Source organism: Pituophis catenifer, unplaced genomic scaffold (genome assembly GCF_029215685.1).
Source record: "Pituophis catenifer annectens isolate HBS135680 unplaced genomic scaffold, rPitCat1.0.hap2 SCAF_2, whole genome shotgun sequence".
Classification (NCBI taxonomy): domain Eukaryota; kingdom Metazoa; phylum Chordata; class Lepidosauria; order Squamata; family Colubridae; genus Pituophis; species Pituophis catenifer.
In genome coordinates this window covers 187599045-187623556 of record NW_027256882.1, presented here as the reverse complement: position 1 = coordinate 187623556, position 24512 = coordinate 187599045, and the positions used below count along the sequence as shown (strand labels likewise).

The following is a 24512-nucleotide window of genomic DNA, read 5'->3' as shown; positions in this document are numbered from 1 at the left end:
GCCAGGCCTAGAACCATGGCTTTGTTATTCCAGGAGCCATGATAAATTGAATAATGTCTGTGTGGTTTGTTACAGTGGTTTTCAGTTTCATAGCCTTGGTTAGGCAGGTCGCTGGCACCCCGCCCGCTTCTTTAGCTTCCTTAGCCTTATCCCTTGCTTTTCTATGACTAGGGAATGACCAGGGATCCAACAGGATCGAGTCCAACAGGACCATAAGGATCCCCTTTGACTCTGAGGAGATTGAAATCTCCATCCTAGCAGTCATAGGGATGATGGGGCCGCTTAACATTGGGTTGTCTTTTTCTTCGCTATTGCTTTCATAGAAGACTAGCCCCGTCTTGGCAGGGATCAAAGTTCCCTCTCCCTTGCTGGATGGAGGGGAGAACTCTATGACTTGTTGCCCCTCAGGTCGGAAGGTGTCCAATATGCTATTGGGGAAGAGCAGAAGGCTAGTACTAGTAGCGCCAGAAAGAGTGAAGCGACTGGGCCAAAGCTGAAAGGATGCTCAGCTGTTGATGTATCTGGTGGTGAAAGAAAAGTCCAATGCTGTAAAGATCTATTCTCCATAGGAACCTGGAATGTAAGATCCATGAATCAAGGCAAGCTGGACGTGGTCAAACAAGAGATGACAAGACTGAACATTGACATCTTAGGAGTCAGCGAACTAAAATGGACAGGAATGGGTGAATTTAATTCAGATGACCATCAGGTATACTACTGCGGGCAAGAATCCCTCAGAAGAAATGGAGTAGCCTTCATAGTCAATAAAAGAATAGGAAAAGCAATTCTGGAATACAATCCCCAAAATGACAGAATGATCTCAGTTCAAATCCAAGGCAAACCATTCAATATCACAGTAGTCCAGGTCTATGCCCCAACCACTGATGCTGAAGAAGATGAAATTAACCAGTTCTATGAAGCCCTACAGCACCTTATAGAATTAACACCAAAAAATGATATCCTTATCATGGGGGATTGGAATGCTAAAGTAGCAAGCCAAAAGATAACCAGAATAATTGGCAAGTTTGGCCTTGGAGTACAAAATGAAGCAGTCACAGGCTGATAGAATTTTGTCAAGAGAATCCGATGGTCATAAAAGACACTCTTTTCCAACAACCCAAGAGACGACTCTACACATGGACATCACCAGACGGTCAACACAGAAATCAGATTGACTATGTGCTCTGCAGCCAAAGATGGAGAAACTATACAGTCAGTAAAAACAAGACCAGGAGCTGACTGTGGCTCAGATCATGAGCTTCTCGTTGCAAAATTTAGGCTTAAATTGAAGAAAGTAGAGAAAAGCACAAGGCCACTTAGGTATGAACTAAATCATATCCCTGATGAATATACAGTAGAGGTGACAAATAGGTTTAAGGAATTAGATCTGATAGAGTGCCCAAAGATCTATGGAGGGAAGTTCACAACATTGTACAAGAGATAGCAACTAAAACCATCCCAAAGAAAAAGAAAGGCAAGAAAGCAAAATGGCTGTCTGAGGAAGCTTTGCAAATAGATGAGGAAAGAAGGGAAGCGAAAGGCAAGGGAGAAAGAAAAAGATACACCCAACTGAATGCAGAATTCCAGAGAATAGCTAGAAGAGATAAGAATTCCTTCTTAAACAAAGAAATAGAAGAAAACGATAGAATAGGGAGGACCAGAGATCTCTTAAAGAAAATTGAAGATGTGAAGGGAACGTTTCATGCAAAGATGGGCATGATAAAGGACCAAACTGGCAGGGACCTAACAAAGGCAGAAGAGATTAAGAAGAGATGGCAAAATTACACAGAAGAACTATACAAGAACGAGCTTAACATCCCTGATAACCACGATGGGGTGGTCACTGACCTCAAGCCAGACATCCTAGAATGTGAAGTCAAATGGGCCTTAGGAAATCTGAGCAACAACAAAGCTAGTGGAGGTGACAGTATTCCAGCTGAGCTATTCAAAATCTTAACAAAATGATGTAGTAAAAGTGCTACACTCAATTTGCCAGCAAATTTGGAAAACTCAACAGTTTACATTCCAATTCCAAAGAAAGGCAATGCCAAAGAATGTTCAAACTATCGCACCATTGCACTCATTTCACATCCTAATAAAGTTATGCTTAAAATCCCAGAAGCTAGGCTCCAGCAGTATGTGGATTGAGAACTACCAAAAGTACAGGCAGGATTTTGAAGAGGCTGGATCATGGAGAAAGCTAGGGAGTTCCAGAAAAACATCTACTTCTGTTTCATTGACTATGCTAAAGCCTTTGATTGTGTGGATCACAACAAATTGTGGCAAGTTCTTAAAGAGATGGGAGTACCAGACCATCTTATTTGTCTCCTGAGAAACCTATATGCGGGTCAAGAAGCAACAGTGAGAACTGGACACGGAACCACTGATTGGTTCAAAATTGGGAAAGGAGTCCAGCAAGGCTGTATACTGTCGCCCTGCCTATTTAACTTATATGCAGAGCACATCATGAGAAAGGTGGGGCTAGATGAATCAAAAGTTGGAATTAACATTGCTGGGAGAAATATCAACAACCTCAGATATGCAGATGATACCACTCTAATGGCAGAAAGTGAAGAGGAACTAAAGAACCTCTTGATGCGGGTGAAGAAGGAGAGTGCAAATGTTGGCTTGAAACTCAACATTAAGAAAACTAAGATCATGGCATCCGGCCCTCTCAATTCCTGGCAAATAGATGGGGAAGAAATGGAGGTAGTGACACATTTTATTTTCCTGGGCTCCAAGATCACCGCAGATAGGGACTGCAGCCAAGAAATTAAAGACGCTTGCTCCTGGGGAGGAAAGCTATGGTAAATCTAGATAGCTTACTAAAAAGCAGAGACATCACACTGCCAACAAAAGTGCGTATAGTCAAGGCTATGGTGTTCCCAGTTGCAATGTATGGCTGTGAAAGTTGGACCATAAGAAAGGATGAGCGCCAAAGAATTGAGGCCTTTGAACTATGGTGCTGGAGAAGACTCCTGTGTGTCCCTTGGACTGCAAGGCGATCAAACTGGTTAGTCCTAGAGGAGATCAACCCTGACTGCTTTTTAGAAGGCCAGGTCCTGAAGATGAAACTCAAATACTTTGGCCACTTAATGAGAAGGAAGGACTCATTGGAGAAGAGCCTAATGCTGGGAAAGACTGAGGTCAAAAGAAGAAAGGGACGACAGAGAATGAGGTGGCTGGATGGAGTCACTGAACCAGTAGGTGTGACCTTAAATGGACTCCAAGGATGCAGGGGTGAAATGCTCCCGGTTCGGACTGGCTCAGGCAAGTAGGTAGCGATGGTAGGTATCGGGCAGTTCGGAGAACCAGTAGCAAAAATCCCTTCCCCCCACCCCAGCCTCTAGCTTGCTTACCTTCGCACGCTGCCTTGCTTCGCTTGCTGTAATCCCTGCAATCCATTGCATCAGCAAGCAACTGAATCTCCCTGCCTGCAATCAAGCTCATCGGTGAGCAACTCTATCTGCCTGCCTGCCTGCTTGCCTTGTCCCAATTGGGTAAGTTTTTTTCCCCTTTGGGAGCTTTAAAAAAATAGTTAATTGGGGTTTTCTTTAGTTGTTCTTTTTTCTTTCTAGCCATTTAAAGTTTAGAAAGTTTTAAATTTAGCTGCTTTTATATAAAAATAAAAACAAAATAAAATAAAATAATACTTGTGCAGCTTTCTGAGATTTTGTGTTTCTGTAGTGTTTCACTACAGCTGTATGTGGAATTTTGTGTGTGTAAAGTGTGAAAGTTGGTTTTTTGGGCTTTTTGTGGCTGTGAGGTTCCTGCTTGTTGCAGGGGCCATTTTGGGTCTAGCACAGTTGCTTTTACATTGTGGATGAGCCAGTTGTGTTGTGTTGTGTGTGTGTAAAGTGTGAAAGTTGATTTTTTGGGCTTTTTGTGGCTGTGTGAGGTTCTGCTTGTTGCAGGGGCCTTTTTGGGTCTAGCACAGCTGCTTTTACATTGTGGGTGAGCCAGTTGTGTTGGTGTTTTGTAGGTTAAAAAAGGGCAAAGAAGTGACTTGACTTGGCCATGCCCACCTGACCAACAAGCCACGCCCACCCAGTCACCTGACCAACAAGCCACGCCCACTAATTAAGCCACGCCCACAGAACCGATAACAAAAATTTTTAGATTTCAACCCTGAGAGGATGGTAGAGGACAGGAAAGCCTGGAGGAACGCTGTCCATGGGGTCGTAATGGGTCAGACACAATTTCGCAACTAACAACAATTCTTCGGTTGGCTCGGAAGTGGGGTAGCGGTCATCGGTCATGGCGCAAGACACTAGGAAGCTTGTTGCCCCTCCTTTCTACAGCAAAAGCAGCTGCCAAAGTTCTGGTGGGTTTTCCTCCTCTGGCTGGAGGCCCTTTTCCCCCTCTAGGAACAGCTTGCTTCTCTGCTAGCCAGTGTTCATAGAACTCCCATCAGGTCGATCTTAACCTCAATGGCCACATAGTACCATGCTCGCAGGTTGCGCGCCACTCACCCACCCTCCCCCAGAGTAGGCAATTCTGTTACAGTTCCTTGTTCAGTCCCTCTTGGAAATGGCAGACCAGTCTTCCAAGTGACTGGCTGGGCAGCAGAAATCTTGAATGTACTCTGTTTACCAGTTGCTTCCCCTGTTTCAGGGTATGGCTATGGGTTTCAGTGCTGGGCCACCATGCGGTCTTCAAACCACTCTTGCAGGGCTTGCATGAAGACGTCAAGGTCATCCAGGTCAGGCATTTTCATCATGCAACACCACCAACCACTCTGAAGATTGACTGATGATAGGGACCAGACCATATCATCTGGGTACATTGCTTCATAATGTTCCATGTGGTACAGGCCTGAGCCAGGAAATGGGCTAGGTGGCTTGGGTACCCATTGAAACAGGCCACTGGGGGAGTGGCATTCCTCCCATACCAGGACGAATCCCTGGGGTGGAATTCCAGTTGCCGCCACCAGTGCTGAGATTCCAACCATGGCTACTTGTGCTGGAACCCCGACTGTGGCCGGGGCCACCAGTGCTTCCAGCTGCAACAGAGAAGGAGTGTCAAAGACTGTTTCCACTTATGCCAGGGCCTGGCTGTAGCCGGAGCTGCCAGCTGAAGAATAGGAGGAGTAGCCAAGATCACCAGGGTTTCACAACTCCTGGCCTGCTGATGGTGGTTGTGGCTCTGGATGTTGCCATAGCATGAATGTCCATCCCTCCCTCAACTGTTCCATGAACAGGCTGCAGCCGGTGATTGGGAGCTTCCACTCAGTGGGTGGGTTGTCCCATTCTGCTAGCCACTTCGCTTTCCACTTGCCCACCTCAGACCACATTGATCCAAAAAGGGAGAAAGGGTCTTTGGTTCGGCTGCCTTGCCCATATTTATTGCCCAGTGGGTCTTCGGCCCCTGGTACAGGACATCCTTCACTCACTCCTTTGTGACTGCGGCCAGTTGCTCAGATTTCTCAGTCTTTGGTTTCAGATGCGTGCCAGCTGGCATTCAAATTTCCCTCCCAGGCCTCCCTTACATTCCAATGCCTTCCCTCTCCCCTCCTATAACTGTTGTTTGGTTGTGAGCGGAACTGATAAAGATGCAATAGAGTGGATCAACTCCAACCTCTTTTGAATTGCATAAAATTCAAAGGTCTTAAATTGCTTAAATTGATGCTGGCAGGAGCATGTAACAGACAAAGGGAAAATGTGGAAGTTGCAATTAAGAGTTTTAGAACATAGAATAACAAGTTTGGAAGGGACCTTGAGGTCTTGTAGCCCACCCTGCTGCCCAACCAGGAGACCTTATACCATTCTGGACATATGGTTGTCCAATCTCTTCTTGAAAACCTCCACCGATGGAACACACATAAGTTTTGGCGGCAAGGCCATTCCACTGATTAATCATTCTCACAGTTAGGAAATTTCTGCTTAGTTCTAGGTTGGATCTCTCTTTGGTAAGTTTCCACCTGTTACTTCTTGTCCTGCCCTCAGGTTCTTTGTAGAATAGGTTGACACTCTTCTTTGTGATAGGCCCTCAAGTACTGGTAGACTGCTATCAAGAGCTAGTTTGATCTAGTGGGTAATGCACCAGACTGGAAAGCAAGAGACTGTGACTTCCAGTCCCGCCTTAGCCATGAAAGCCAGCTAGGTGAGTTTTGTCCAGTCACACTCTTAATCCAACTCATCTCACAGGGTTGTTGTTGTGGGGAAAATAGGAGGAGTAATATGTGTTGGATAGGTTCACTGCCTTCAGTTTTTTGTACATATAATAAAGATGGGATACAAATAAATAAATCATGTCACCCACTAGTCCTTCTGTTTGTTAAATTAAACATAACCTAGTTCTCAAGTATTCATCATACAGTTTAGCCTCTAATTGTCCCATAATAATCTTTGTTGTTCTTTTCTGTGCTCTTTCAAGGGTCTCAGCATCTTTTTTTGTATCATGGTGACCAGAACTGGATGCAATATTCCAAGTGTGGTCTCACCGATGCAATTTAAAGGGGCACTATCAGTTCACATGATATTGATATTATCCCTCTGTTGATGCAGCCTAAGACCTCATTGGGGTTTGGGTTTTTTTGGGCAACTGCAGCACACTGCTGGCTCATACTTAAGTGATGACCCACTAGGACACCTAGATCCCTTTCACATTACTATTGTTGAGCCAGGTACTACCTATTCTATACCTGTGCATTTAGTTTTTCTTGCCTAAGTGTAATAACTTAGAAAGAAAAACAGGAAATCCAGCATAATTTCACAAGGACTTCACTGATAAACTGAAAGACAAAAATAACAAATATAAAAAATGGAAAGAGGAACACATAACTAAGGCAGAATATCAACAAATAGCCTAAATTTGCAAAGACGAAGTCAGGAAAGCAAAGGCTCAGAATGAACAAAGACTTGCAACAAAAGTCAGAGATAATAAAAATAGTTTCTTTCAACATATGAATAACAAGAAAAAAGTCTAGGAAACAGTTGGTCTACTAAAGAGATGATGGCATGGAAGTAGGCAGTAGAGAGAAAGCAGTGCTCCTTAGTTCATTCTTTGCATCAGTCTTCATGTAAAAAGAAAATATAGCCCAAAACATAACCGTAAAAGAGATTAGGAATACAAATTAAAATAGGCAAGGGAACACCTGTCTGCTCTAGAAGAGTTCAAATCACCGGGACCTGACAGATTATATCCTAGAGTTCTAAAGGAGCTATCAGACGTGATCTCAGAACCATTGAACCATATCTTTCAAAGATCCTGAAGAACTGAGGAACTACCAGAAAACTGGAAAAGAGCTGATGTAGTTCCCATCTTCAAAAAATGTAAAAAAAACATATTCAGGAAATATAGGTCCATCGGCTTGACATTAGTACCTGGGAAGAAAAGATAAGTCAAGCAACAGATAGATCTGTGAATGCATCTTATTTCCTACAAAGTTACAAACAAGTTTGTCAGATACAGATCATGCCAAACAAAACTATTTCATTCTTTGACAAAGTGACTAAATTAGCAAATCAGCGAAATGCAGTGGACAAAGTATACTTGGATTTCAGTAAGGCATTTAACAAAGTAGAACCCAACCTACTTCTAGATAAGCTAGAAAAATATGGGATAGACCGCATCACCATAAATGGATTTGTAACTGGCTAACAAATCCCCTTCAACATGTAGCCTTTAATGGAATTACATCTACATGGAGAAAAGTATCTACATGGAGAAAAGAAAAAGAAAAAGAAAAAGGGAGCCTGGATAGCTCAGTAGACAAATGCATTGTAATTTAACTCCAGCTGTCTGTAATTAGTAAGTTCGAATCTCACCAGGCTCAAGGTTGACTCAGCCTTCCATCCTTTCTAAGGTAGGTAAATTGAGGACCCAGTTTGTGGGGGCAATAAGCTGACTTTGTAAAATATACAAAAATATGAAGGCTATTGCTTAACGCATTGTAAGCCGCCCTGAGTCTCCGGAGAAGGGCGGCATATAAATAAATAAATAAATAAAAAGTAAGCAGTGGGGTACCACAGGGTTCCCTTTTAGATCCAATATCCTTCAATATTTTCATAAATGATTTAGATGAGAATAGAAGGGGAACTTGTCAAATTTGTAGACAACACTAAGATAGAAAGAACAACGAACACCCCAGATGATAGGCTCAACACTGAGCCCTATCCAACAAATTCAGTGTCGAGAAAAGTAAGGTTCTTTACATTTAGACAAGAAAAACCAGTTACACAGGTACACATTAGGTGAAACCTGGCTGAGAGGGATCTTGGAATCTTAGTAGATAATCATTTAAATATGAGCCAGCAGCATGCTGCAGCAGCAGCCAAAAAAGCCAGTGCACTCTTAGGTTGCATTAATAGAAGGACAGAATCAGAATAGAGCTGGAAGGAACTTTGGAGGTCTTCTAGTCCAGCCCCCTGCTCAAGCAGAGAATCCTATACCATTTCAGACAAATCACTGGCTAGTCTCTTCTTAAAAACCTCCAGTGATAAAACACCCACATCTGAAAGCAAGCTGTTCCACTAGTTAATTGTTCTCACTGTTAGGAAGTTTATCCTTAATTCCAGGTTGCGTTTCTCCTTGATTAATTTCCATTCTTTCTTGTCCTAGCCTCTAGTGCTTTGGAAAATAAATTGACCCCCTCCTCTTTGTCATAGTCTCTCAAATACTGGAATACTGCTATCATGTCCCCCCAGTCCTTCTTTTCTCTAGACTAGCCAAACCCAAATCCTGCAATAGTTTTTCATATTGCCTTGTTTAGGGTGACCCACTCCCTCCTCCGGGGGGGAGTGCGGGAAGATCCCTTGCAGGGTCGCGCTGAGGATTTTGTGCAATTCCTGCACGATAAAGTCGCTTGGATTCGGGATGGCTTGGACTCCGACTGGATGAGTCCACGGGAGGAGACGAGGGCAGGTATTGAGAATGTTACCTGGGAGGAGTTTGATCCTGTGACTCCCGAGGATGTGGACAGGGTTCTGGGTAAGATTAGTGCCGCCACGTGTTTATTGGACCCGTGTCCCTCCTGGTTGGTGCTGGCCTCCCGGGAGGTTACACGAGGCTGGCTCCAGGGGATTATAAGTGCTTCTCTGAGTGAGGGTGCCTTTCCTGCCGCCTTGAAAGAGGCGGTAGTGAGGCCCCTCCTCAAGAAGCCTTCCCTGGACCCGGCTGAATTAGCCAACTATCGTCCAGTCTCCAACCTTCGTTTTGTGGCGAAGGTTGTTGAGAGCGTGGTGGCACGACAACTTCCCCGGCACCTGGATGAAGCTATCTATCTAGACCCGTACCAGTCGGGCTTCAGGCAGGGGTACAGCACTGAAACGGCATTGGTCGCGTTGGTGGATGATCTCTGGAGGGCTCGGGACAGGGGCTGCTCCTCTGTCCTAGTCCTATTAGACCTCTCGGCGGCTTTTGATACCATCGACCATGGTATCATGCTGCAGCGGTTGAGGGGGTTAGGAATAGGGGGCACCGTTTTGCGGTGGTTCTCCTCCTTCCTCTCCGACCGCTCGCAGTTTGTGTTGGCAGGGGGACAGAGGTCGACCTCGAGGCATCTCGCATGGGGAGTGCCGCAAGGGTCGGTCCTCTCGCCTCTCCTGTTCAACATTTATGTGAAGCCGCTGGGTGAGATCATCCGTGGTTTCGGGGTGAAGTGTCATCTGTACGCTGACGATACTCAGCTGTACATCTCCACCGCAGACCACCCCAACGATGCCCTTGATGTGATGTCCCGCTGCCTGGAGGCCGTGCGGGCCTGGATGGGGAGGAACAGGCTCAGACTCAACCCCTCCAAGACCGAGTGGCTGTGGCTTCCGGCGCCCCGATATAGTCAGCAGGTGCCATCGCTGACTATTGGGGGTGAATCTTTGCCCCCCACAGAGAGGGCTCGCAATCTGGGTGTCCTCCTGGACGCACGGCTGTCTTTAGAAGAGCACACGACGGCCGTGGCCAGGGGGGCCTTTTATCAGGTTCGCCTGATCCGCCAGTTGCAGCCCTTTCTGGATCGGGACACCTTGCGCACGGTCACTCACGCCCTTGTCACCTCCCGGTTGGACTATTGTAATGCTCTCTACATGGGGCTCCCCTTGAAGAGCACTCGGAGGCTCCAACTGGTCCAGAATGCGGCCGCGCGGGTGGTTATGGGTGCAACCCGTTGCGCCCACGTGACACCCCTCCTGCGCGAGCTGCACTGGCTCCCAGTGGTCTTCCGGGTGCGATTCAAGGTGTTGGTTACCACCTTTAAAGCGCTCCATGGCATAGGACCCGGGTACCTTCGAGACCGACTTCTGCCACCAATAGCCTCCCACCGACCAGTCCGCTCCCACAGAGAGGGCCTCCTCCGGGTGCCATCAGCCAAGTTATGTCGGCTGGCGACACCCAGGGGGAGGGCCTTCTCTGTGGGAGCCCCAGCCCTGTGGAATGAACTGCCCCCCGAAATACGAAAGATTTCCGACCTCCGGGTGTTTCGCTGCGCTCTGAAGACCCTGTTGTTCTGCCAGGCAGGGCTATTAACATAACGTTTTAAATTGGGGTATTTTAAATTTCTGGGATTTTAATTGGAGCCTAATTATTTAATGATTTTAAATTTTAAATTGTTGTCGTGTTTTTTGTGTTTTTAAATAGGCTGTACACCGCCCTGAGTCCTTCGGGAGAAGGGCGGTATAGAAATAAAATTATTATTATTATTATTATTATTATTATTATTATTATTATTATTATTATTATTATTATTATTATTATTATTATTATTATATATTTTAGTCTCCAGGCCTTTAATCATCTTAGTTGCTCATCTTTGTACTTTTTCCAAAGTCTCAACATTTTTTCTGTAATGTGACCAAAACTAGATGCAGTATTCCAGGTCTGGTCTTTCTAAGTTTTATAAAGCGATACTTCATATGATTTTGATTTTATACCTCTGTTTATACAATCAAGAATTGTATTCACTTTTTTGGATGCTGCCGCACAGTGCTGAATCAGGTTTAATTGATCATCCACTAGGACTTCAAGGCCCCTCTCACAGTTATTGTTTTTGACCCAAGTTTTGCCTAATCTGTACTTGTGTAACGTCTTGCCTCTCCAATCTTCCCAAGAAAGCAGGACTCTTAAAACTGAAGTTGTTCCAAAAAGAACTAGGGGCCAGTCCATCCCTCGTGTCACAATGAAAGCAGTGGTTTCAGAGAGATTTGCCATCGTTAGTTCCAGTGGTTCAGTGGCAAATGTGGCCGGGGCGCCCCCCGCAATGGACCCATCAAGTTGGCAGAATGAGACGGGGGTTTTTAGTGACCTTAGTTGAATGCCCAGTTCCCCGCCTAGAGTCGGGCTTATTAGGCTTCTCGTGCACCTCGAATCAAGCAATGCTTTAAGTCTCACTTTTCACCCTTGTTAATGGAATTAACAGTTCTATAGGGGTTGTAAGGGGTTCGAAAACCCCCCTTACCAAAGGGTCTTCGTAGTCGGTCTCTGATTGATCGGGTTCCTCCACCAAAAGGGTTGGAGTTTCTCACACCATAATTAATTCCGGTGGGAACTCAATGACCGCATGGATCTTTAGGGCTGTGTCTCTGGAAAGCGGTGGTGGTTTTGAGGGTTTCCCTTCGACCTGCCTCTCTCCTTTCTGGGTGGGCATACTTGCATGGCACTTGGTTGTGCAGTGACCTTCTTTTCTGTAATTGAAGCAGGCAGCTGAATGCAGTGAGGTTAAAGCAAAGTTTGGCTCCCTCCCTTCTCCATTCTGGTGTGGATTTCTTCCAGGAGCGGCTTGCGCGGTACTGGTTTTGAGTTTGGTCGATTTCAGCTTCCTCAGCCAAGACACATCAGCCATGCAGGCATTGCCTCCATGGGCAGTGCAGGCATTATTCAGGTCATTGTTTAAGCCATCTTTGAACCAATTCACGAGTATTTTCTCTGGCCAATTTATGTGGCAACTCAGGTCACGAAACTCTTCAATGTACTCAGCAACTGGACAGTGACCCTGTCTGACATGCCTTATGCGGTCTTTACCCTTGCAGTCCGCTAGGGGGCCCTCAAATCTCCGTCTCAGGGCTGTCTTGAAGCAGTTGAAGTTGTGAAGCTCTGGTGCTTCTGTATTATGGAGGGTCACCAATCCTTCTAGAGCCAGTGTGACAACCCTGACTTTGGCCCCTTCTGTAGGGTGGTCCCTCCAATACTCCTGCATGTAGGTCAGTACGTGTGTGAGGGAAAATCCCAGTTGCTGGGGATTCCCATCAAATTTCCCATCCCTTCTGTTCTAAGGGTGGAAGCCTCCTCCTGTCAAGTGGCAGGCCTTGCTTTGCTTCAAGATAGCATAAACACCATCACCAACAGATGGATTTGTACCTGGCTGATAAACTGCATTTAACATGTAGTTTTTAATGGAACTACATCTGTATGGAGGGAGGTAAGCATTGGGGTACCCCAAGGTATCCGTGCAGATTTGGGCTGTTTGCTGGTAGAATTGTTTTTAAATGGCAGGGCTATTGTGCATTTATTTTATTTATTTTTTTAATTTATATGCCGCCCTTCTCCGGAGACTCAGGGCGGCTTACAAGGCGTTAAGCAATAGCCTTCATACTTTGTATATTTTACACAAAGTCAGCTTATTGCCCCCACAAACCGGGTCCTCATTTTACCTACCTTAGAAAGGATGGAAGGCTGAGTCAACCTTGAGCCTGGTGAGAATTGAACTCGCAGTAATTGCAGGCAGCTGGAAGCTAAATACTACCTTTAACAGTAGCATTAGTCTGCTGCCCCACTCAGGCTCTTTAAAAAAAAACATGATAAACAAAAGAATATTGAACTGGAATTCAACGGCATTCCCTTTTCTCTCATTGTGTGAATACATTCAACAATTAGGTTTTGTTAACCCAGTTTAAAGTTTTTTGTGTTGTGTAAACCTAGACAGAGTATAAATTATAGTCTGAATCACTGAGAAGCTTGAAAGGCCAAGTAAGGGGCAAGGAGATGCAACAGCAAAAGGCCAGGGATGAAAGGGTATTTTTGCGTTGTTTTATTTTTATTTATTTATCTATCTATCAAATCTATATGGCCACCAGTCTCACAAGAAGGGACTTCTTTGTTTAGCTGCTGTGAAAGGAGGACTGGATCAGGCAGTGACTAGAATTTAGGCTGAAATCATCTTGCTTCAAAAACAGAAAAGCATCAGAAAAGGCCAAGTAAAGGAAAATGGTATCTTTCCACTAATGCAGCTTCTGCTGCAATTCTGGTGTTAAAAATTATTGAAGGCAAATATACATGTCCCAGGATAATGTTGCAAGATCCAATCTGGGTCAGTCATTGGGACTAGAAGTTTTGTCTTCCAAGCTTTCAGACTCATGTTGGAGCCCATCTTCTGTCTAGCAGAATGTGTGCTGTTCTGTATGTGGTATTTATAGTGCCTGTTGTATGTGGCTTTAAAAAAATGTTTATTGGGATATGTTTATGGCTGGCTTTTAAGACATCAGCTGGTGTCTGTTCATGTTGCTCAGACCTCGCCTTCTAAGTACTGGTGGTAAATCAGCACTCTGACTAAAGAAGCTTCTCATCCAAGAAGCGAAATGTCTTCAAGGAAAAACAAAGTCCAGTTACCTTTTGAAAAAGCACCTTTGAGATAGAGAAGAGAGAATCTGAACTCAATCTCTTCCACTAGTTTTATTTGGAGAGATTTTGGGGATCAAAGGATAGGAGGCACTTTTATTGTGGTCCACCATGGCCTCTTAACAAACAGTACAGACTTAATTTTCTGTAGTGCTTTAGGCTTTATTCTGTAAAAAGACAAAGGGCTCCTTTAATATGAGAAAAAAATATTTCTTGCAATAGAGGCTTGAAGACATCCCCAAAAAGTAGAGAAACAGCATAAACTCTGGAGGAAAAATGAAAGAGAAGATGCTATCTAAATGCTTTTTGTATGATTTTTTTCTTTTCTTTTAAAAGAAATTCATTACTGTATCACATTAAAAAAGCACCATTTTAAATATTTACAAAATGTTGACTGCAACTGTCAGTTATCAATGGGTAGTGAGTTTATATTATTGATCTAAGCATGTATAGGAAGGCCCACTTTGGTATAATGGTTAAGACATTAGACTAGAAACTAGAAGGCAGTGAGTTCTAATAATCACTGCAGAATAAACATGATGTCTTTCTGCAAATGAGCTGTAAGGCTCTTATACAGGATCTTTCACATTAGAAAGGCTAATTGGCACTTTATCCAAGATGTGGCTTAATGAGCAAGAGGGGATTGTACTAGCATTGTTGCTGGTGATTAAGTGAATATGTGTGTGTCTGCCTTTCAGATATACAGGTACAACTCCTTCACCACCGCCAGGTTCACACTATACATCTCCTTCAGAGAACATGTGGAACACAGGTGGCGCCTACAACATGAACACAGGGATGGCTGTTGCTGGTACTGTATTTCTTGCTTCTCGCTTCTGGGCTAAGATACTGTTTTACATGCACCTCTTATTTATTTTGGGCCTAGGATATGAGCAATCAGGATATTGGTAGGATCCTTTGGCATCTTTCCATAAAGTAAAAGGATGGCTTTAAAGAGCTCAGTTCTGAAAGGATAGGCTTGATGTTTTTAGGGTTCCTTTGCAAGAAGAATGCTGCTGCTTTGGATATGGCAGCTTTTTCTTCTGGGTGAACAATATAAGCTTGACACATGTATGTTCCATTGGCATTATCACTATTCCTGGAAGAGTCTTGATTATGTTATGATAATGGTTATGTAGTGTATCACATTTGTGTCATCTATTGAGGATAATACCCAGAGCAGAAGAAAAACTAAGTTGTTTCTTACTAAGCACATGCATAAAGTTGCTTTTTCTCATCGTTTTTCCTCCTTCAGTTCCCAATCAACACTGATTGCTAGTCTTATTCTCCTGACTGGGAAATTGAGTCTAAAGAGTCCTTGTCCACTGATGATGTCAGCCACATCTGTGTTATCACTTGTCTGCCATGCTTCTCCATACTAGAATATAATTTTGTGTATTCACTTATTTTACTGCCCTGCATCCATATACCTAGGTAGAAAAGCTTTCAGATTGGGCAGGAATAAACATCCCATTTAAATGTAGATTAGAGAGAGATTGTGGTGCTGTATCTGCACCTCCCTAAAGAGACTCCTATGTCTGTAAGTGTTTTTTAAGTATCCAAGTGTTTTTTCCCATCCCAAAAGGGTTGGGCAGAGTCCTTGAAGGTTTGTGTCTTGAATAGCGCCTTGCTCACATTTGACTCTATTCCTTTCTAATGTGCTACAGGAATGCCCACAGCCTATGACCTCAGCAGTGTGATTGCGGGTGGCACTAATGTTGGCCACAACAACCTTATTCCTCTAGGTGAGTTTATTTGCGTTGCGCAGTAGATTCTGGCTTAAGGGGGGGAGTCCTAGGAAAGAGTCTTGGTGGCAGACCTGAGGAGCCCAGATCATCACCATGACCTCAGTATTGAGTCTTTGGGGCATTATACATGGCTCAATGCTTGTAGGCAAGCCCTTTGGAAAGCTAATATATCCTGCTTCATCTAAGTACTCTCCTCTGAATGCCTGGTAGGGTATGTGGACCCTCGGCCACAGAATTACTTTTCTATTTTTTGATCTTGTGTTATGCCTGTTTCACCTTGTGAGAAAAAATGTACTCTACTGCCTTAGAACACAACATAAATTTAGTTCCAGAGTGGTGTTATTTTATAATTTTCTAGTTCAGAAAAATAAGTTTTAAAATGGTTTAGTTTTAAATAATCTGTTTCCGTACAGTGTAATTGAACAAAAGTACCTGCAACATGTTTCATTGGGAAAGTATCTAAATTTGTTACGTGCATTAATATTGACAATTGAAATAAATAAGATAAAGTTATTACGGCCAGAAGCCAGAAAATGTATTAAGAGTAATTCTCATTACCCCTGATTTTTCCTCTTGTGGTCTCCGTTTTTTTGTATCTGGATATCTACTAAGTTGACTTCCCTGAATAGAATATATTTTTTATTATAGCACAAACCAGAATTAGATAGAAACAAAAATAAGTTAAAACAAAACAGGATGAAAAACAATGCAATTGGTGGTGGATTCATCAGTAGGCAGTCAAAATCTCCCTAATTTTACAAGCAAAATAATCTGATTTCCCTGATCAGGAATACTTGTCAAGTCTAGGTTCCAAATATTTAAATACCTACAGAAATTGTGTTTCCATCTACATGAATGGTATAGATTAGGCAAGATCACTGCAGAGCTCAGTGATTTAATAGAAAATCAAATAACTCTCAATTCTTCTTAGTGGTCCTTGTTAGAATAGACTATTTCCTCTACTGGATATTAGAGGATAATAGCCTATGGAAATCAAATAAAACAAACATTGTATTTGCAATTGGAATGAAAAGTAGCAAACCAGGACTTTTTCCTCGCACAAAGGATATCTCAGAGCTTTCCAAGGCACCTAGTATACTTATGCTTTGGTAATGTTAGTATCTCTTGAGAAGTGAAACTCCAGCATAACCTTTAGAATAAAAGCGGTTATACAAGGGATAGGTGGACATTATACCACCTTGAACTTAAAATGACTTTGTAAAAAGAACTTCTCCCTGTCCTTTTGAATAATAATAATAATAATAATAATAATAATAATAATAATAATAATAATAATTTTATTTCTATACCGCCCTTCTCCCAAAGGACTCAGGGCAGTGTACAGCCAATTTAAAAACACAAGACACAACAATAATTAAAAATTAAAATAATTAAATAGATTTGGCCGATTTAAAACCCTAAAAATTAAAATACCCCAATTTAAAATTATTATATTGACAGCCCTGCCTGGCGGAACAACAGGGTCTTCAATGCGCAGCGGAACACCCGGAGGTCGGAGATCTTACGTATTTCCGGGGGCAGTTCATTCCACAGGGCTGGGGCTCCCACAGAGAAGGCCCTCCCCCTGGGTGTCGCCAGCCGACATAACTTGGCCGATGGCACCCTGAGGAGACCCTCTCTGTGGGAACGGACTGGTTGGTGGGAGGCTATTGGTGGCAGAAGACGGTCTCGAAGGTACCCGAGTCCTATGCCATGGAGCGCTTTAAAGGTGGTAACCAACACCTTGAATCGCACCCGGAAGACCACTGGGAGCCAGTGCAGCTCGCGCAGGAGGGGTGTCACGCGGGCACAACGAGGTGCACCCATAACCACCCGCGCGGCAGCATTCTGGACCAGCTGGAGCCTCCGAGTGCTCTTCAAGGGGAGACCCATGTAGAGAGCATTACAATAGTCCAGCCGGGAGGTGACAAGGGCATGAGTGACCGTGCGCAAGGCGTCCCGGTCCAGAAAGGGCTGCAACTGGCGGATCAGGCGAACCTGATAAAAGGCCCCCCTGGCCACGGCCGTCATATGCTCTTCTAAAGACAGCCGTGCGTCTAAGAGGACACCCAGATTGTGAGCCCTCTCTGTGGGGGGGCAAAGATTCACCCCCAATAGTCAGCGATGGCATCTGCTGACTATATCGGGACGCCGGCAGCCACAGCCACTCGGTCTTGGATGGGTTGAGTCTGAGCATGTTCCTCCCCATCCAGACCCGCACGGCCTCCAGGCAGCGAGACATCACATCAAGGGCATCATTGGGGTGGTCTGGGGTGGAGATGTACAGCTGAGTATCATCAGCGTACAGGTGACACTTCCCCCCTAAAACCACGGATGATCTCACCCAGCGGCTTCACATAAATGTTGAACAGAAGAGGCGAGAGGACCGACCCTTGTGGCACTCCCCATGCGAGATGCCTCGAGGTCGACCTCTGCCCCCCTGCCAACACGAACTGCGAGCAGCCAGAGAGGAAGGAAGAGAACCACCGCAAAACGGTGCCCCCTACTCCTAACCCTTTCAACCGCTGCAGCATGATACCATGGTCGATGGTATCAAAAGCCGCTGAGAGATCTAATAGGACTAGGACAGAGGAGCAACCCCTGTCCCGGGCCCTCCAGAGATCATCCACCAACGCGACCAATGCCGTTTCTGTGCTGTGCCCCTGCCTGAAGCCCGACTGGTACGGGTCTAGATAGATAGCTTCATCCAGGTGCCTGGGCAGTTGTCGTGCCACCACACTCTCAACAACCTTCGCCACAAAACGAAGGTTGGAGACCGGACGGTAGTTAACTAATTCAGCCGGGTCCAGGGAAGGCTTCTTGAGGAGGGGCCTCACCACCGCCTCTTTCAAGGCGGCGGGAAAGACACCCTCACTCAGAGAAGTAGTTATAATCCCCTGGAGCCAGCCTCGTGTAACCTCCCGGGAGGCCAGTACCAACCAGGAGGGACACGGGTCCAATAAACATGTGGCGGCACTAATCCTACCCCGAACCCTGTCCACATCCTCGGGAGCCACAGGATCAAACTCCTCCCAGATAATATTCTCAAGACCTACCCTCGTCTCCTCCCCCGGACTCACCCAGTCGGAGTCCAAGCCTTCCCGAATCCGAGCGACTTTATCATGCAGGAATTGTACAAAATCCTCAGCTCGACCCTGCAAGGGATCCTCCTGCACTCCCCCCCGAAGAAGGGAGTGGGTCACCCTAAACAGGGCGGCTGGGTGGTTCTCTGCAGATGCGATAAGAGCGGAAAAATGGTTAGATTTCGCCGCTTTTATCGCCACTAGGTAGGTCTTGATATAAGACCTCACCTGTGTCCGGTCGGAATCAGAATGACTAGTCCTCCAAATGCTCTCTAGGCGTCTTTTCTGACGCTTCATCTCTCTCAGCTCCTCAGAGAACCAAGGAGCCAATTGAGATCGGCATCGGGTCAGAGACCACAAAGGCCCGACACGATCCAAAGCTCCGGCGGCCGCACTCTCCCAGGCGGCCACCAGCTCTTCAGTCGAGTCATGTGTCAGAGTCTCAGGAAACGGCCCAAGCTCCGTCAGGAACCTTTCTGGATCCATCAAGCGCCTGGGACGGAACCATTTAGTCGGTTCCGTCTCCCTGCGGCAGGGGGAAGCGGTAGGAAAGTCCAAGTGAAGGAGCGAATGATCTGTCCATGACAAGGGTTTAATGTCTAAGTTCCCTCTACCAAGATCATTCAACCACTGACCAGAGATGAAAATCAAGTCCAGAGTGTGTCCTCCTATGTGAGTGGGGCCTTGAACTAACTGAGTCAGGTCCATGGCCGTCATGGAAGCCATGAACTCCCGAGCCACCTCTGACGTCTCACCCGCGGATGGAAGGTTGAAATCTCCCATGACAATAAGTCTGGGGGTATCCACCACCACCCCGGCGATGACGTCGAGTAGCTCGGGTAGGGTCGCTGCCACGTGGCAGGGAGCCAGGTACGCAGTCAGCAAACCCATCTGCACCCCATGGCCCCACTTCACAGAGAGGGACTCACATCCGGCTATCTGAGGAAAAGTGGTCTCCCTCGGACAAAGACTCTCCCTAATAATCACCGCCACTCCCCCACCCCTCCCCTGGGCCCTTGGCTGATGAAATGCACGAAAACCTGGTGGGCACATTTCAACGAGGGGGACCCCCCCCTCTTGGCCCAACCAGGTCTCTGTAATACCTGCCAGGTCCGCACCCCCCTCCAATATAAGATCACAGATGAGGGGGGCTTTATTGACAACCGACCTGGCATTACATAACATCAGCCATGGACCCTGGGCCTGAGACTCTGCACAACCCAGGCCACGAGGCGCGCATTGGGGACCGGAGTGTGCAATTGCTCGTAAACAGCGTATGCGCACCCCCGGCACATGATATGGTCCCCTGCGCCCATCATACCTGCCCTTCCCACTCATTATTTCAATTGCATTGCCCTTCTTGTTATCCCCCTGCTCCCCGGATAAATTTTCTTTCCTGACCCCTCTGCTGCAGCCAATCAGCCTGTCACCCCGCTCAGTAGCTATCTGGACCCCCCCAGGTCCACTTTCACAACCCCCTCCCTTCCTCCCGGGTCCCCTTAAAATTTTCTTTAAAAATTTAAATAAAAAAACCCTCAACCCCCTCTTCGCTGCATGCCATCTCTCGGGATTCCAAAATCCGTCATCAAGATAGGCCCTCGATAGCGTGGAGGGCCAGGCCTGCGAAAGGGGAGAGTCTCGCAGCGCAAGGAGTTCGGCGGCCGAGTGCATCAAGAACCAGGAAGGGTGAAGCATCCTCTGGCTGAGGTTCCATAGAATAGTCTAATCGTCCTAGGGCATGGAGAGGCAGCAACTCAAGACATGGAAAAACTGGGCTCCACTGTCTTCTCACGACAGTGGAAGAAGTCTCGTGCCATTTCAACAAAACTCAGAAGGTGCTCTCTCCAGGCCATCCTCTCACGATGGCTAGCCGAGATGGAGTTGGCTATGGAGAGATTCGATAGTCTATCCACTCTGGTAGGGAAACGGCAGTTGAACCGGACTCCCTCAGAATCCATATCAGAATTGTCCATTCTCCACACCATCAAGGGCATAGGTGGAATAGAACCAGTCTAGAAGGCAGAATAGTAAACCCGGGGAACAGATGACACATGGAAAGCAATGAAGGGAGATGGCTTGCAAGGCAGAAAGTAGCTGGGGTGGTGACCATGATAAGGCCTATACAGGCCAACAAAAAAGGGGGGGAGGGGGGAATGGCCTGAGGCAGCCCAAGGCCAACCCTCGGCCGTCTTCCAACCTCTCCCACTCCCCAGGTCTTCCAGCATTTTATACCCCCAGTCTACAGCCCCAGTCTCCAATGGGGCCTCCGAATTCCTGCAGCAAAGTGGGACAGCAGAAATAGGCCGCCCCCTAGCAGGTCCGGGGTTTCAAGATAGAAGCCAGCAGCCTCTCACCATAGCGTCCTCTTCGGTAGCAGCCAGCTGCCGCCCCCTCACCTCCGCCATCCAGCGGCCGCCGACCGCCCCGCGCCCACTGCCAGCGCCGGCGCCGCTTCCACCATGGCTCCCACCATACTCCAGGGTCCCCAGGAGCCTCAGAAAGCCCCGGAGAGGCCAGGAATCCAGGGGAGCCACCGCATTGCCGCCACCACCACCACCACCGCAGAGCTGCCGCCGCCGTCGGTCCATGCCAGAGGCCGAGAAAAGCACCGGGCTTTCTATTAGACTTTATTAATGAACCTTGTCAGCAGAGTGGATTCGAATCACTTTCCCCCATTTCTATCTGTTCTGGGGACTTTTTAGTAGAAATGAGAATCAAAGTCATGACACCTTATAATGTAAATGAATCAAGTGTGCCTATTCTTCTGGTATTTGTGATAAATTGTTTCTGAATTGATTTGTCAGATACAGCTGTGGTGCTCAAAGCTCCTAAATTATTAGATAGAACATTAAAAACATGCTGCAGAATTTTGCCAAGAGAATGGGAAGAAACAACATATTAGGGGATTATATCCTTGCAAATTCATTTGGCTATAGCCAAGGAAGAACTGAATTTCAAGCCATTCCTTAAGGCATAGGTAGTTAGATAAAATACTAATTCTGTAAGTACCAGTTTTAGAACCCACATGAATCATTGTATAATTCAAAAAAGATTCTTCTGTGTTTTCAAAGACAATAAGAAATAGTGCCTAACAAATGCCCACAGGTCATTTTGTATGAACCATAGTTTGAAGAGAACTGAATCTCTTCATCTGCTTGCCAATTAATGTTTCATTTGGGAAAAAACTCCCCAATATCTGCCAGGCATATTCAGGCCCAAGGTATTCTGGATGAGAAAGATTTAGGGTTGTTGGTTACAGGATGGAAACATAAAAAGATTTGCACATCTCAAACTTGCTGATGTTAGCTTTGTATCAGATGAAATGAAATGGTTTTTTAAAGAAGACTTTAAATTTGAGCTGATTTCACAGGATACCTATTGTTGATGGTTAGATCATCCTCACAGTCACCTCATAGTGTTCCATTGAAGTATTTTCTTAGGAATAAATTATAACTGCTACTTTTAGGGTCAGAAGAAGTAAAATGCTATATTCTGGAACACCCTTGGGATAGGACACTCCTGCTCCCCAACCCTCCAAATCAAATCTCCTTCTCCCCACATAATCCCCGCATAATTATCAAGACGGTGCTTCTTTGTCACAGTAGGGTATAATATTGCCAAGCTGGAAAAGTGTTATATCCAGAGAGGCTAGGGAGAGATTAATGTCAGTCACATTCAGCTCAGTTTTAGATTCCTAAAATTTAGCATTCCAGTTGCCCCCTCCCTTTTAATTTGTGAGAAATGGCTTGTGTTTGACCTTCAGGTAAATGCAGGAGAAATAATTCTCAACTTCCATTCTCGTTTATGATGACTCGCTGAGTTGTTAATCAAATGCAGTGTAAGAGATTAGACCTTTTGCATGCACATGGCCTGTTTTTGGACTACAGATGGGTGAGGCATCTGTAATGTGTGTACTTGCAGATGATGGAAACATGTTAAAGGTGAAGTAGCCCCGTGTAGAGATTAGGCCTGTCTGAGTATTTTTCTTTTTTCCCAAGCAGCCAACACTGGGATTGTCAATCACACCCATTCCCGGATGGGATCCATCATGAGCACAGGGATTGTCCAAGGTAAACCTGCCCTTGGGCTTTTTTGGAACTGAGGGGAAAGTGGCCCTGTGTGCTCTCTTCTCCTCTGTAGGATTTTGAACACTTTGGCTGAGAAAAGTAGCAGGCAGCATGTTGGGTTTGAGAAGGGGCAAATACTTTTACAGTACATTTTGAAACTGACATTATCCCTGAAATTTAAACTAAGCTAGATAAAATTCTAGATGGAATAAATTCTATTAGCTCATTTTGGCATCAGATCAATTTGCATCAAGGCAGCTTTGGGGGCACTGGTTATTGACTGGTTTATTCTGGCTTGAGTTTTCAGGGGCAAGAGCCTGCTATCTTTGATGCGTAATGTGGACTAGAACTGAACAGTTCAACCCATAGGCATTTTGTCAGTCCTGTCTTTGCAAAAGAGGCAGCAAGTTCTTCCTTATAGATGGAGCTCTAAGAAAGCATGTCTCCTCTTTTCTATTTCTTACTCCCACCCTCCCATGGCATTAAAACTAGATTTTGCCAGCTATATTATAAAATGTGAGGTTTTGATTTTAAATTGAAATTTGCTAGATGAGGAATGGATCTGGATCCACTTTTAAAAAACAGGTGACTAGTTGTACTTAAGACTTTTTTGCTGAAAACTAGAATTCCTTCTGCTATATCCAGCTGAATGCTTTTCTCTCCTGCTACAGGCTCGTCTAGTGGCCAGAGTGGAGGAACTTCAACTGCTCATTACCCAGTCAACAGTCAATTCACTATGGGGGGACCAGCCATTTCTATGGCATCCCCCATGTCTATCACCACCAACACAATGCATTATGGGAGCTAAGAAACCCTCATCCCTGAACTGACAGCATCAGGAAACCAAATGGAGAAAAAGTTCCACCTCCCTGCCCACTGTATCTCACCAGTTGGCAGTCATTTCTCTGGATCTCTTCTGCCCTCCAGTAGGTTACCCAGAGATGGTCTAATCCTTGTACAATAGAAGACAAAAACTCACTGGCTTAATAGCGAACTTGCATACTTTTTCATGAAATGTTGGAAATTTCAACTTGCTCAACCATGACTGAGTTCCTGTGCTTACTGTGTCTTACAACCAATCATGTCAATAATAGTATCGTTCCTCAGTCTGCCATGACTGATTGGCATTAGGCACAGGCTATAGATCTGAACTGCCATAGGGCCTCTAACATGCTCTAGGTAGCCCACCAACAACAGAAACTTCATCATTTATTGCTACACTCCCAGTATTTTAAATGAAGGGGCTGCAGCTGGCTGTAGAATGGGCACAGGTAAGAATCCAGCAGCATATCCATGTCGATTTCTTAGGCATCCCAGTCTTTGGGCTAGTGTTTGTTGCATAATTAAGACTTAGGAGGAATATCTCCTGGGAAAGACAAAGACCCATCAACTTCCTGGCTTTCAGATAAGCTCCAGCATCTTACTGCTGTAAGTCTTGGGCCATGTGAAAAACATCTGAGATGAAAGAAGACTGTTTTATATGCCACAAGCATCTTATCAGCAGGTCTGATGATTGCCTGTCTCTTGGGAATATTGATGTAGCATCAAAGGGTTAAAAAATTTAAAACACAAATGTACCAAAAATATTGTTGCTGGCTGGAAATGGTTTGTGTATCAATTTCCTGTTGCTCATTTTAAACCTAATCCCATTTTCTAGTCTGTTCTTAAGGTGTGACAGCACCTATGATTAGTTCCTCCCTTCTGGGCAGAAGTGGATGCCAAGTGGTTTAGTAAGTAACTTGTCTGCTTCCCGCAGTAACCACCATTTAGAGTAACCACTCTAAATAGATTGGCAATTGTTATGGGGTCCCTTTGTAGTACTTTTATGTGTAATTTGTAACCCATTCTTTTTTTCTTCTGAAGAGCCTCAAGCCAATGTTTCTGAAAGGACTTGACAAGCAACTATTTTATGGAGGAGAAAAGTGGTTTACTTAAGGCAATGTTCTTTGGGTCCCAATAGTGGCTGAATTGGGGGGAGGGGTGGGACCATTCTGGAGAACCTTCATAGTGGCTGGGTTGTGGGTCTATAAAACCAATTGTTGGGTCTGGCTGATCAAAGATTTTGTGAC

At 45.3% G+C, this 24512-nt stretch overlaps 1 protein-coding gene across 2 annotated transcripts in view; it reads left to right on the top strand.

Annotated features, from left to right (window-relative positions):
• The window catches only part of CARM1 (coactivator associated arginine methyltransferase 1), a 95134-nt gene extending 70836 nt beyond the window's left edge, over positions 1-24298 (top strand). The window contains exons 13-16 of one of the 2 annotated variants that reach the window (XM_070938333.1): positions 14244-14356; positions 15213-15290; positions 22378-22446; positions 23115-24298. In XM_070938333.1, coding sequence (XP_070794434.1) covers positions 14244-14356; positions 15213-15290; positions 22378-22446; positions 23115-23251 — 397 coding nt within the window. In that variant the 3' untranslated portion in view covers positions 23252-24298. The remainder of the gene's footprint in view (positions 1-14243; positions 14357-15212; positions 15291-22377; positions 22447-23114) is intronic. The other variant, XM_070938334.1, reaches the window with a different exon arrangement.
• The last annotated feature ends 214 nt before the right edge of the window (positions 24299-24512 follow it).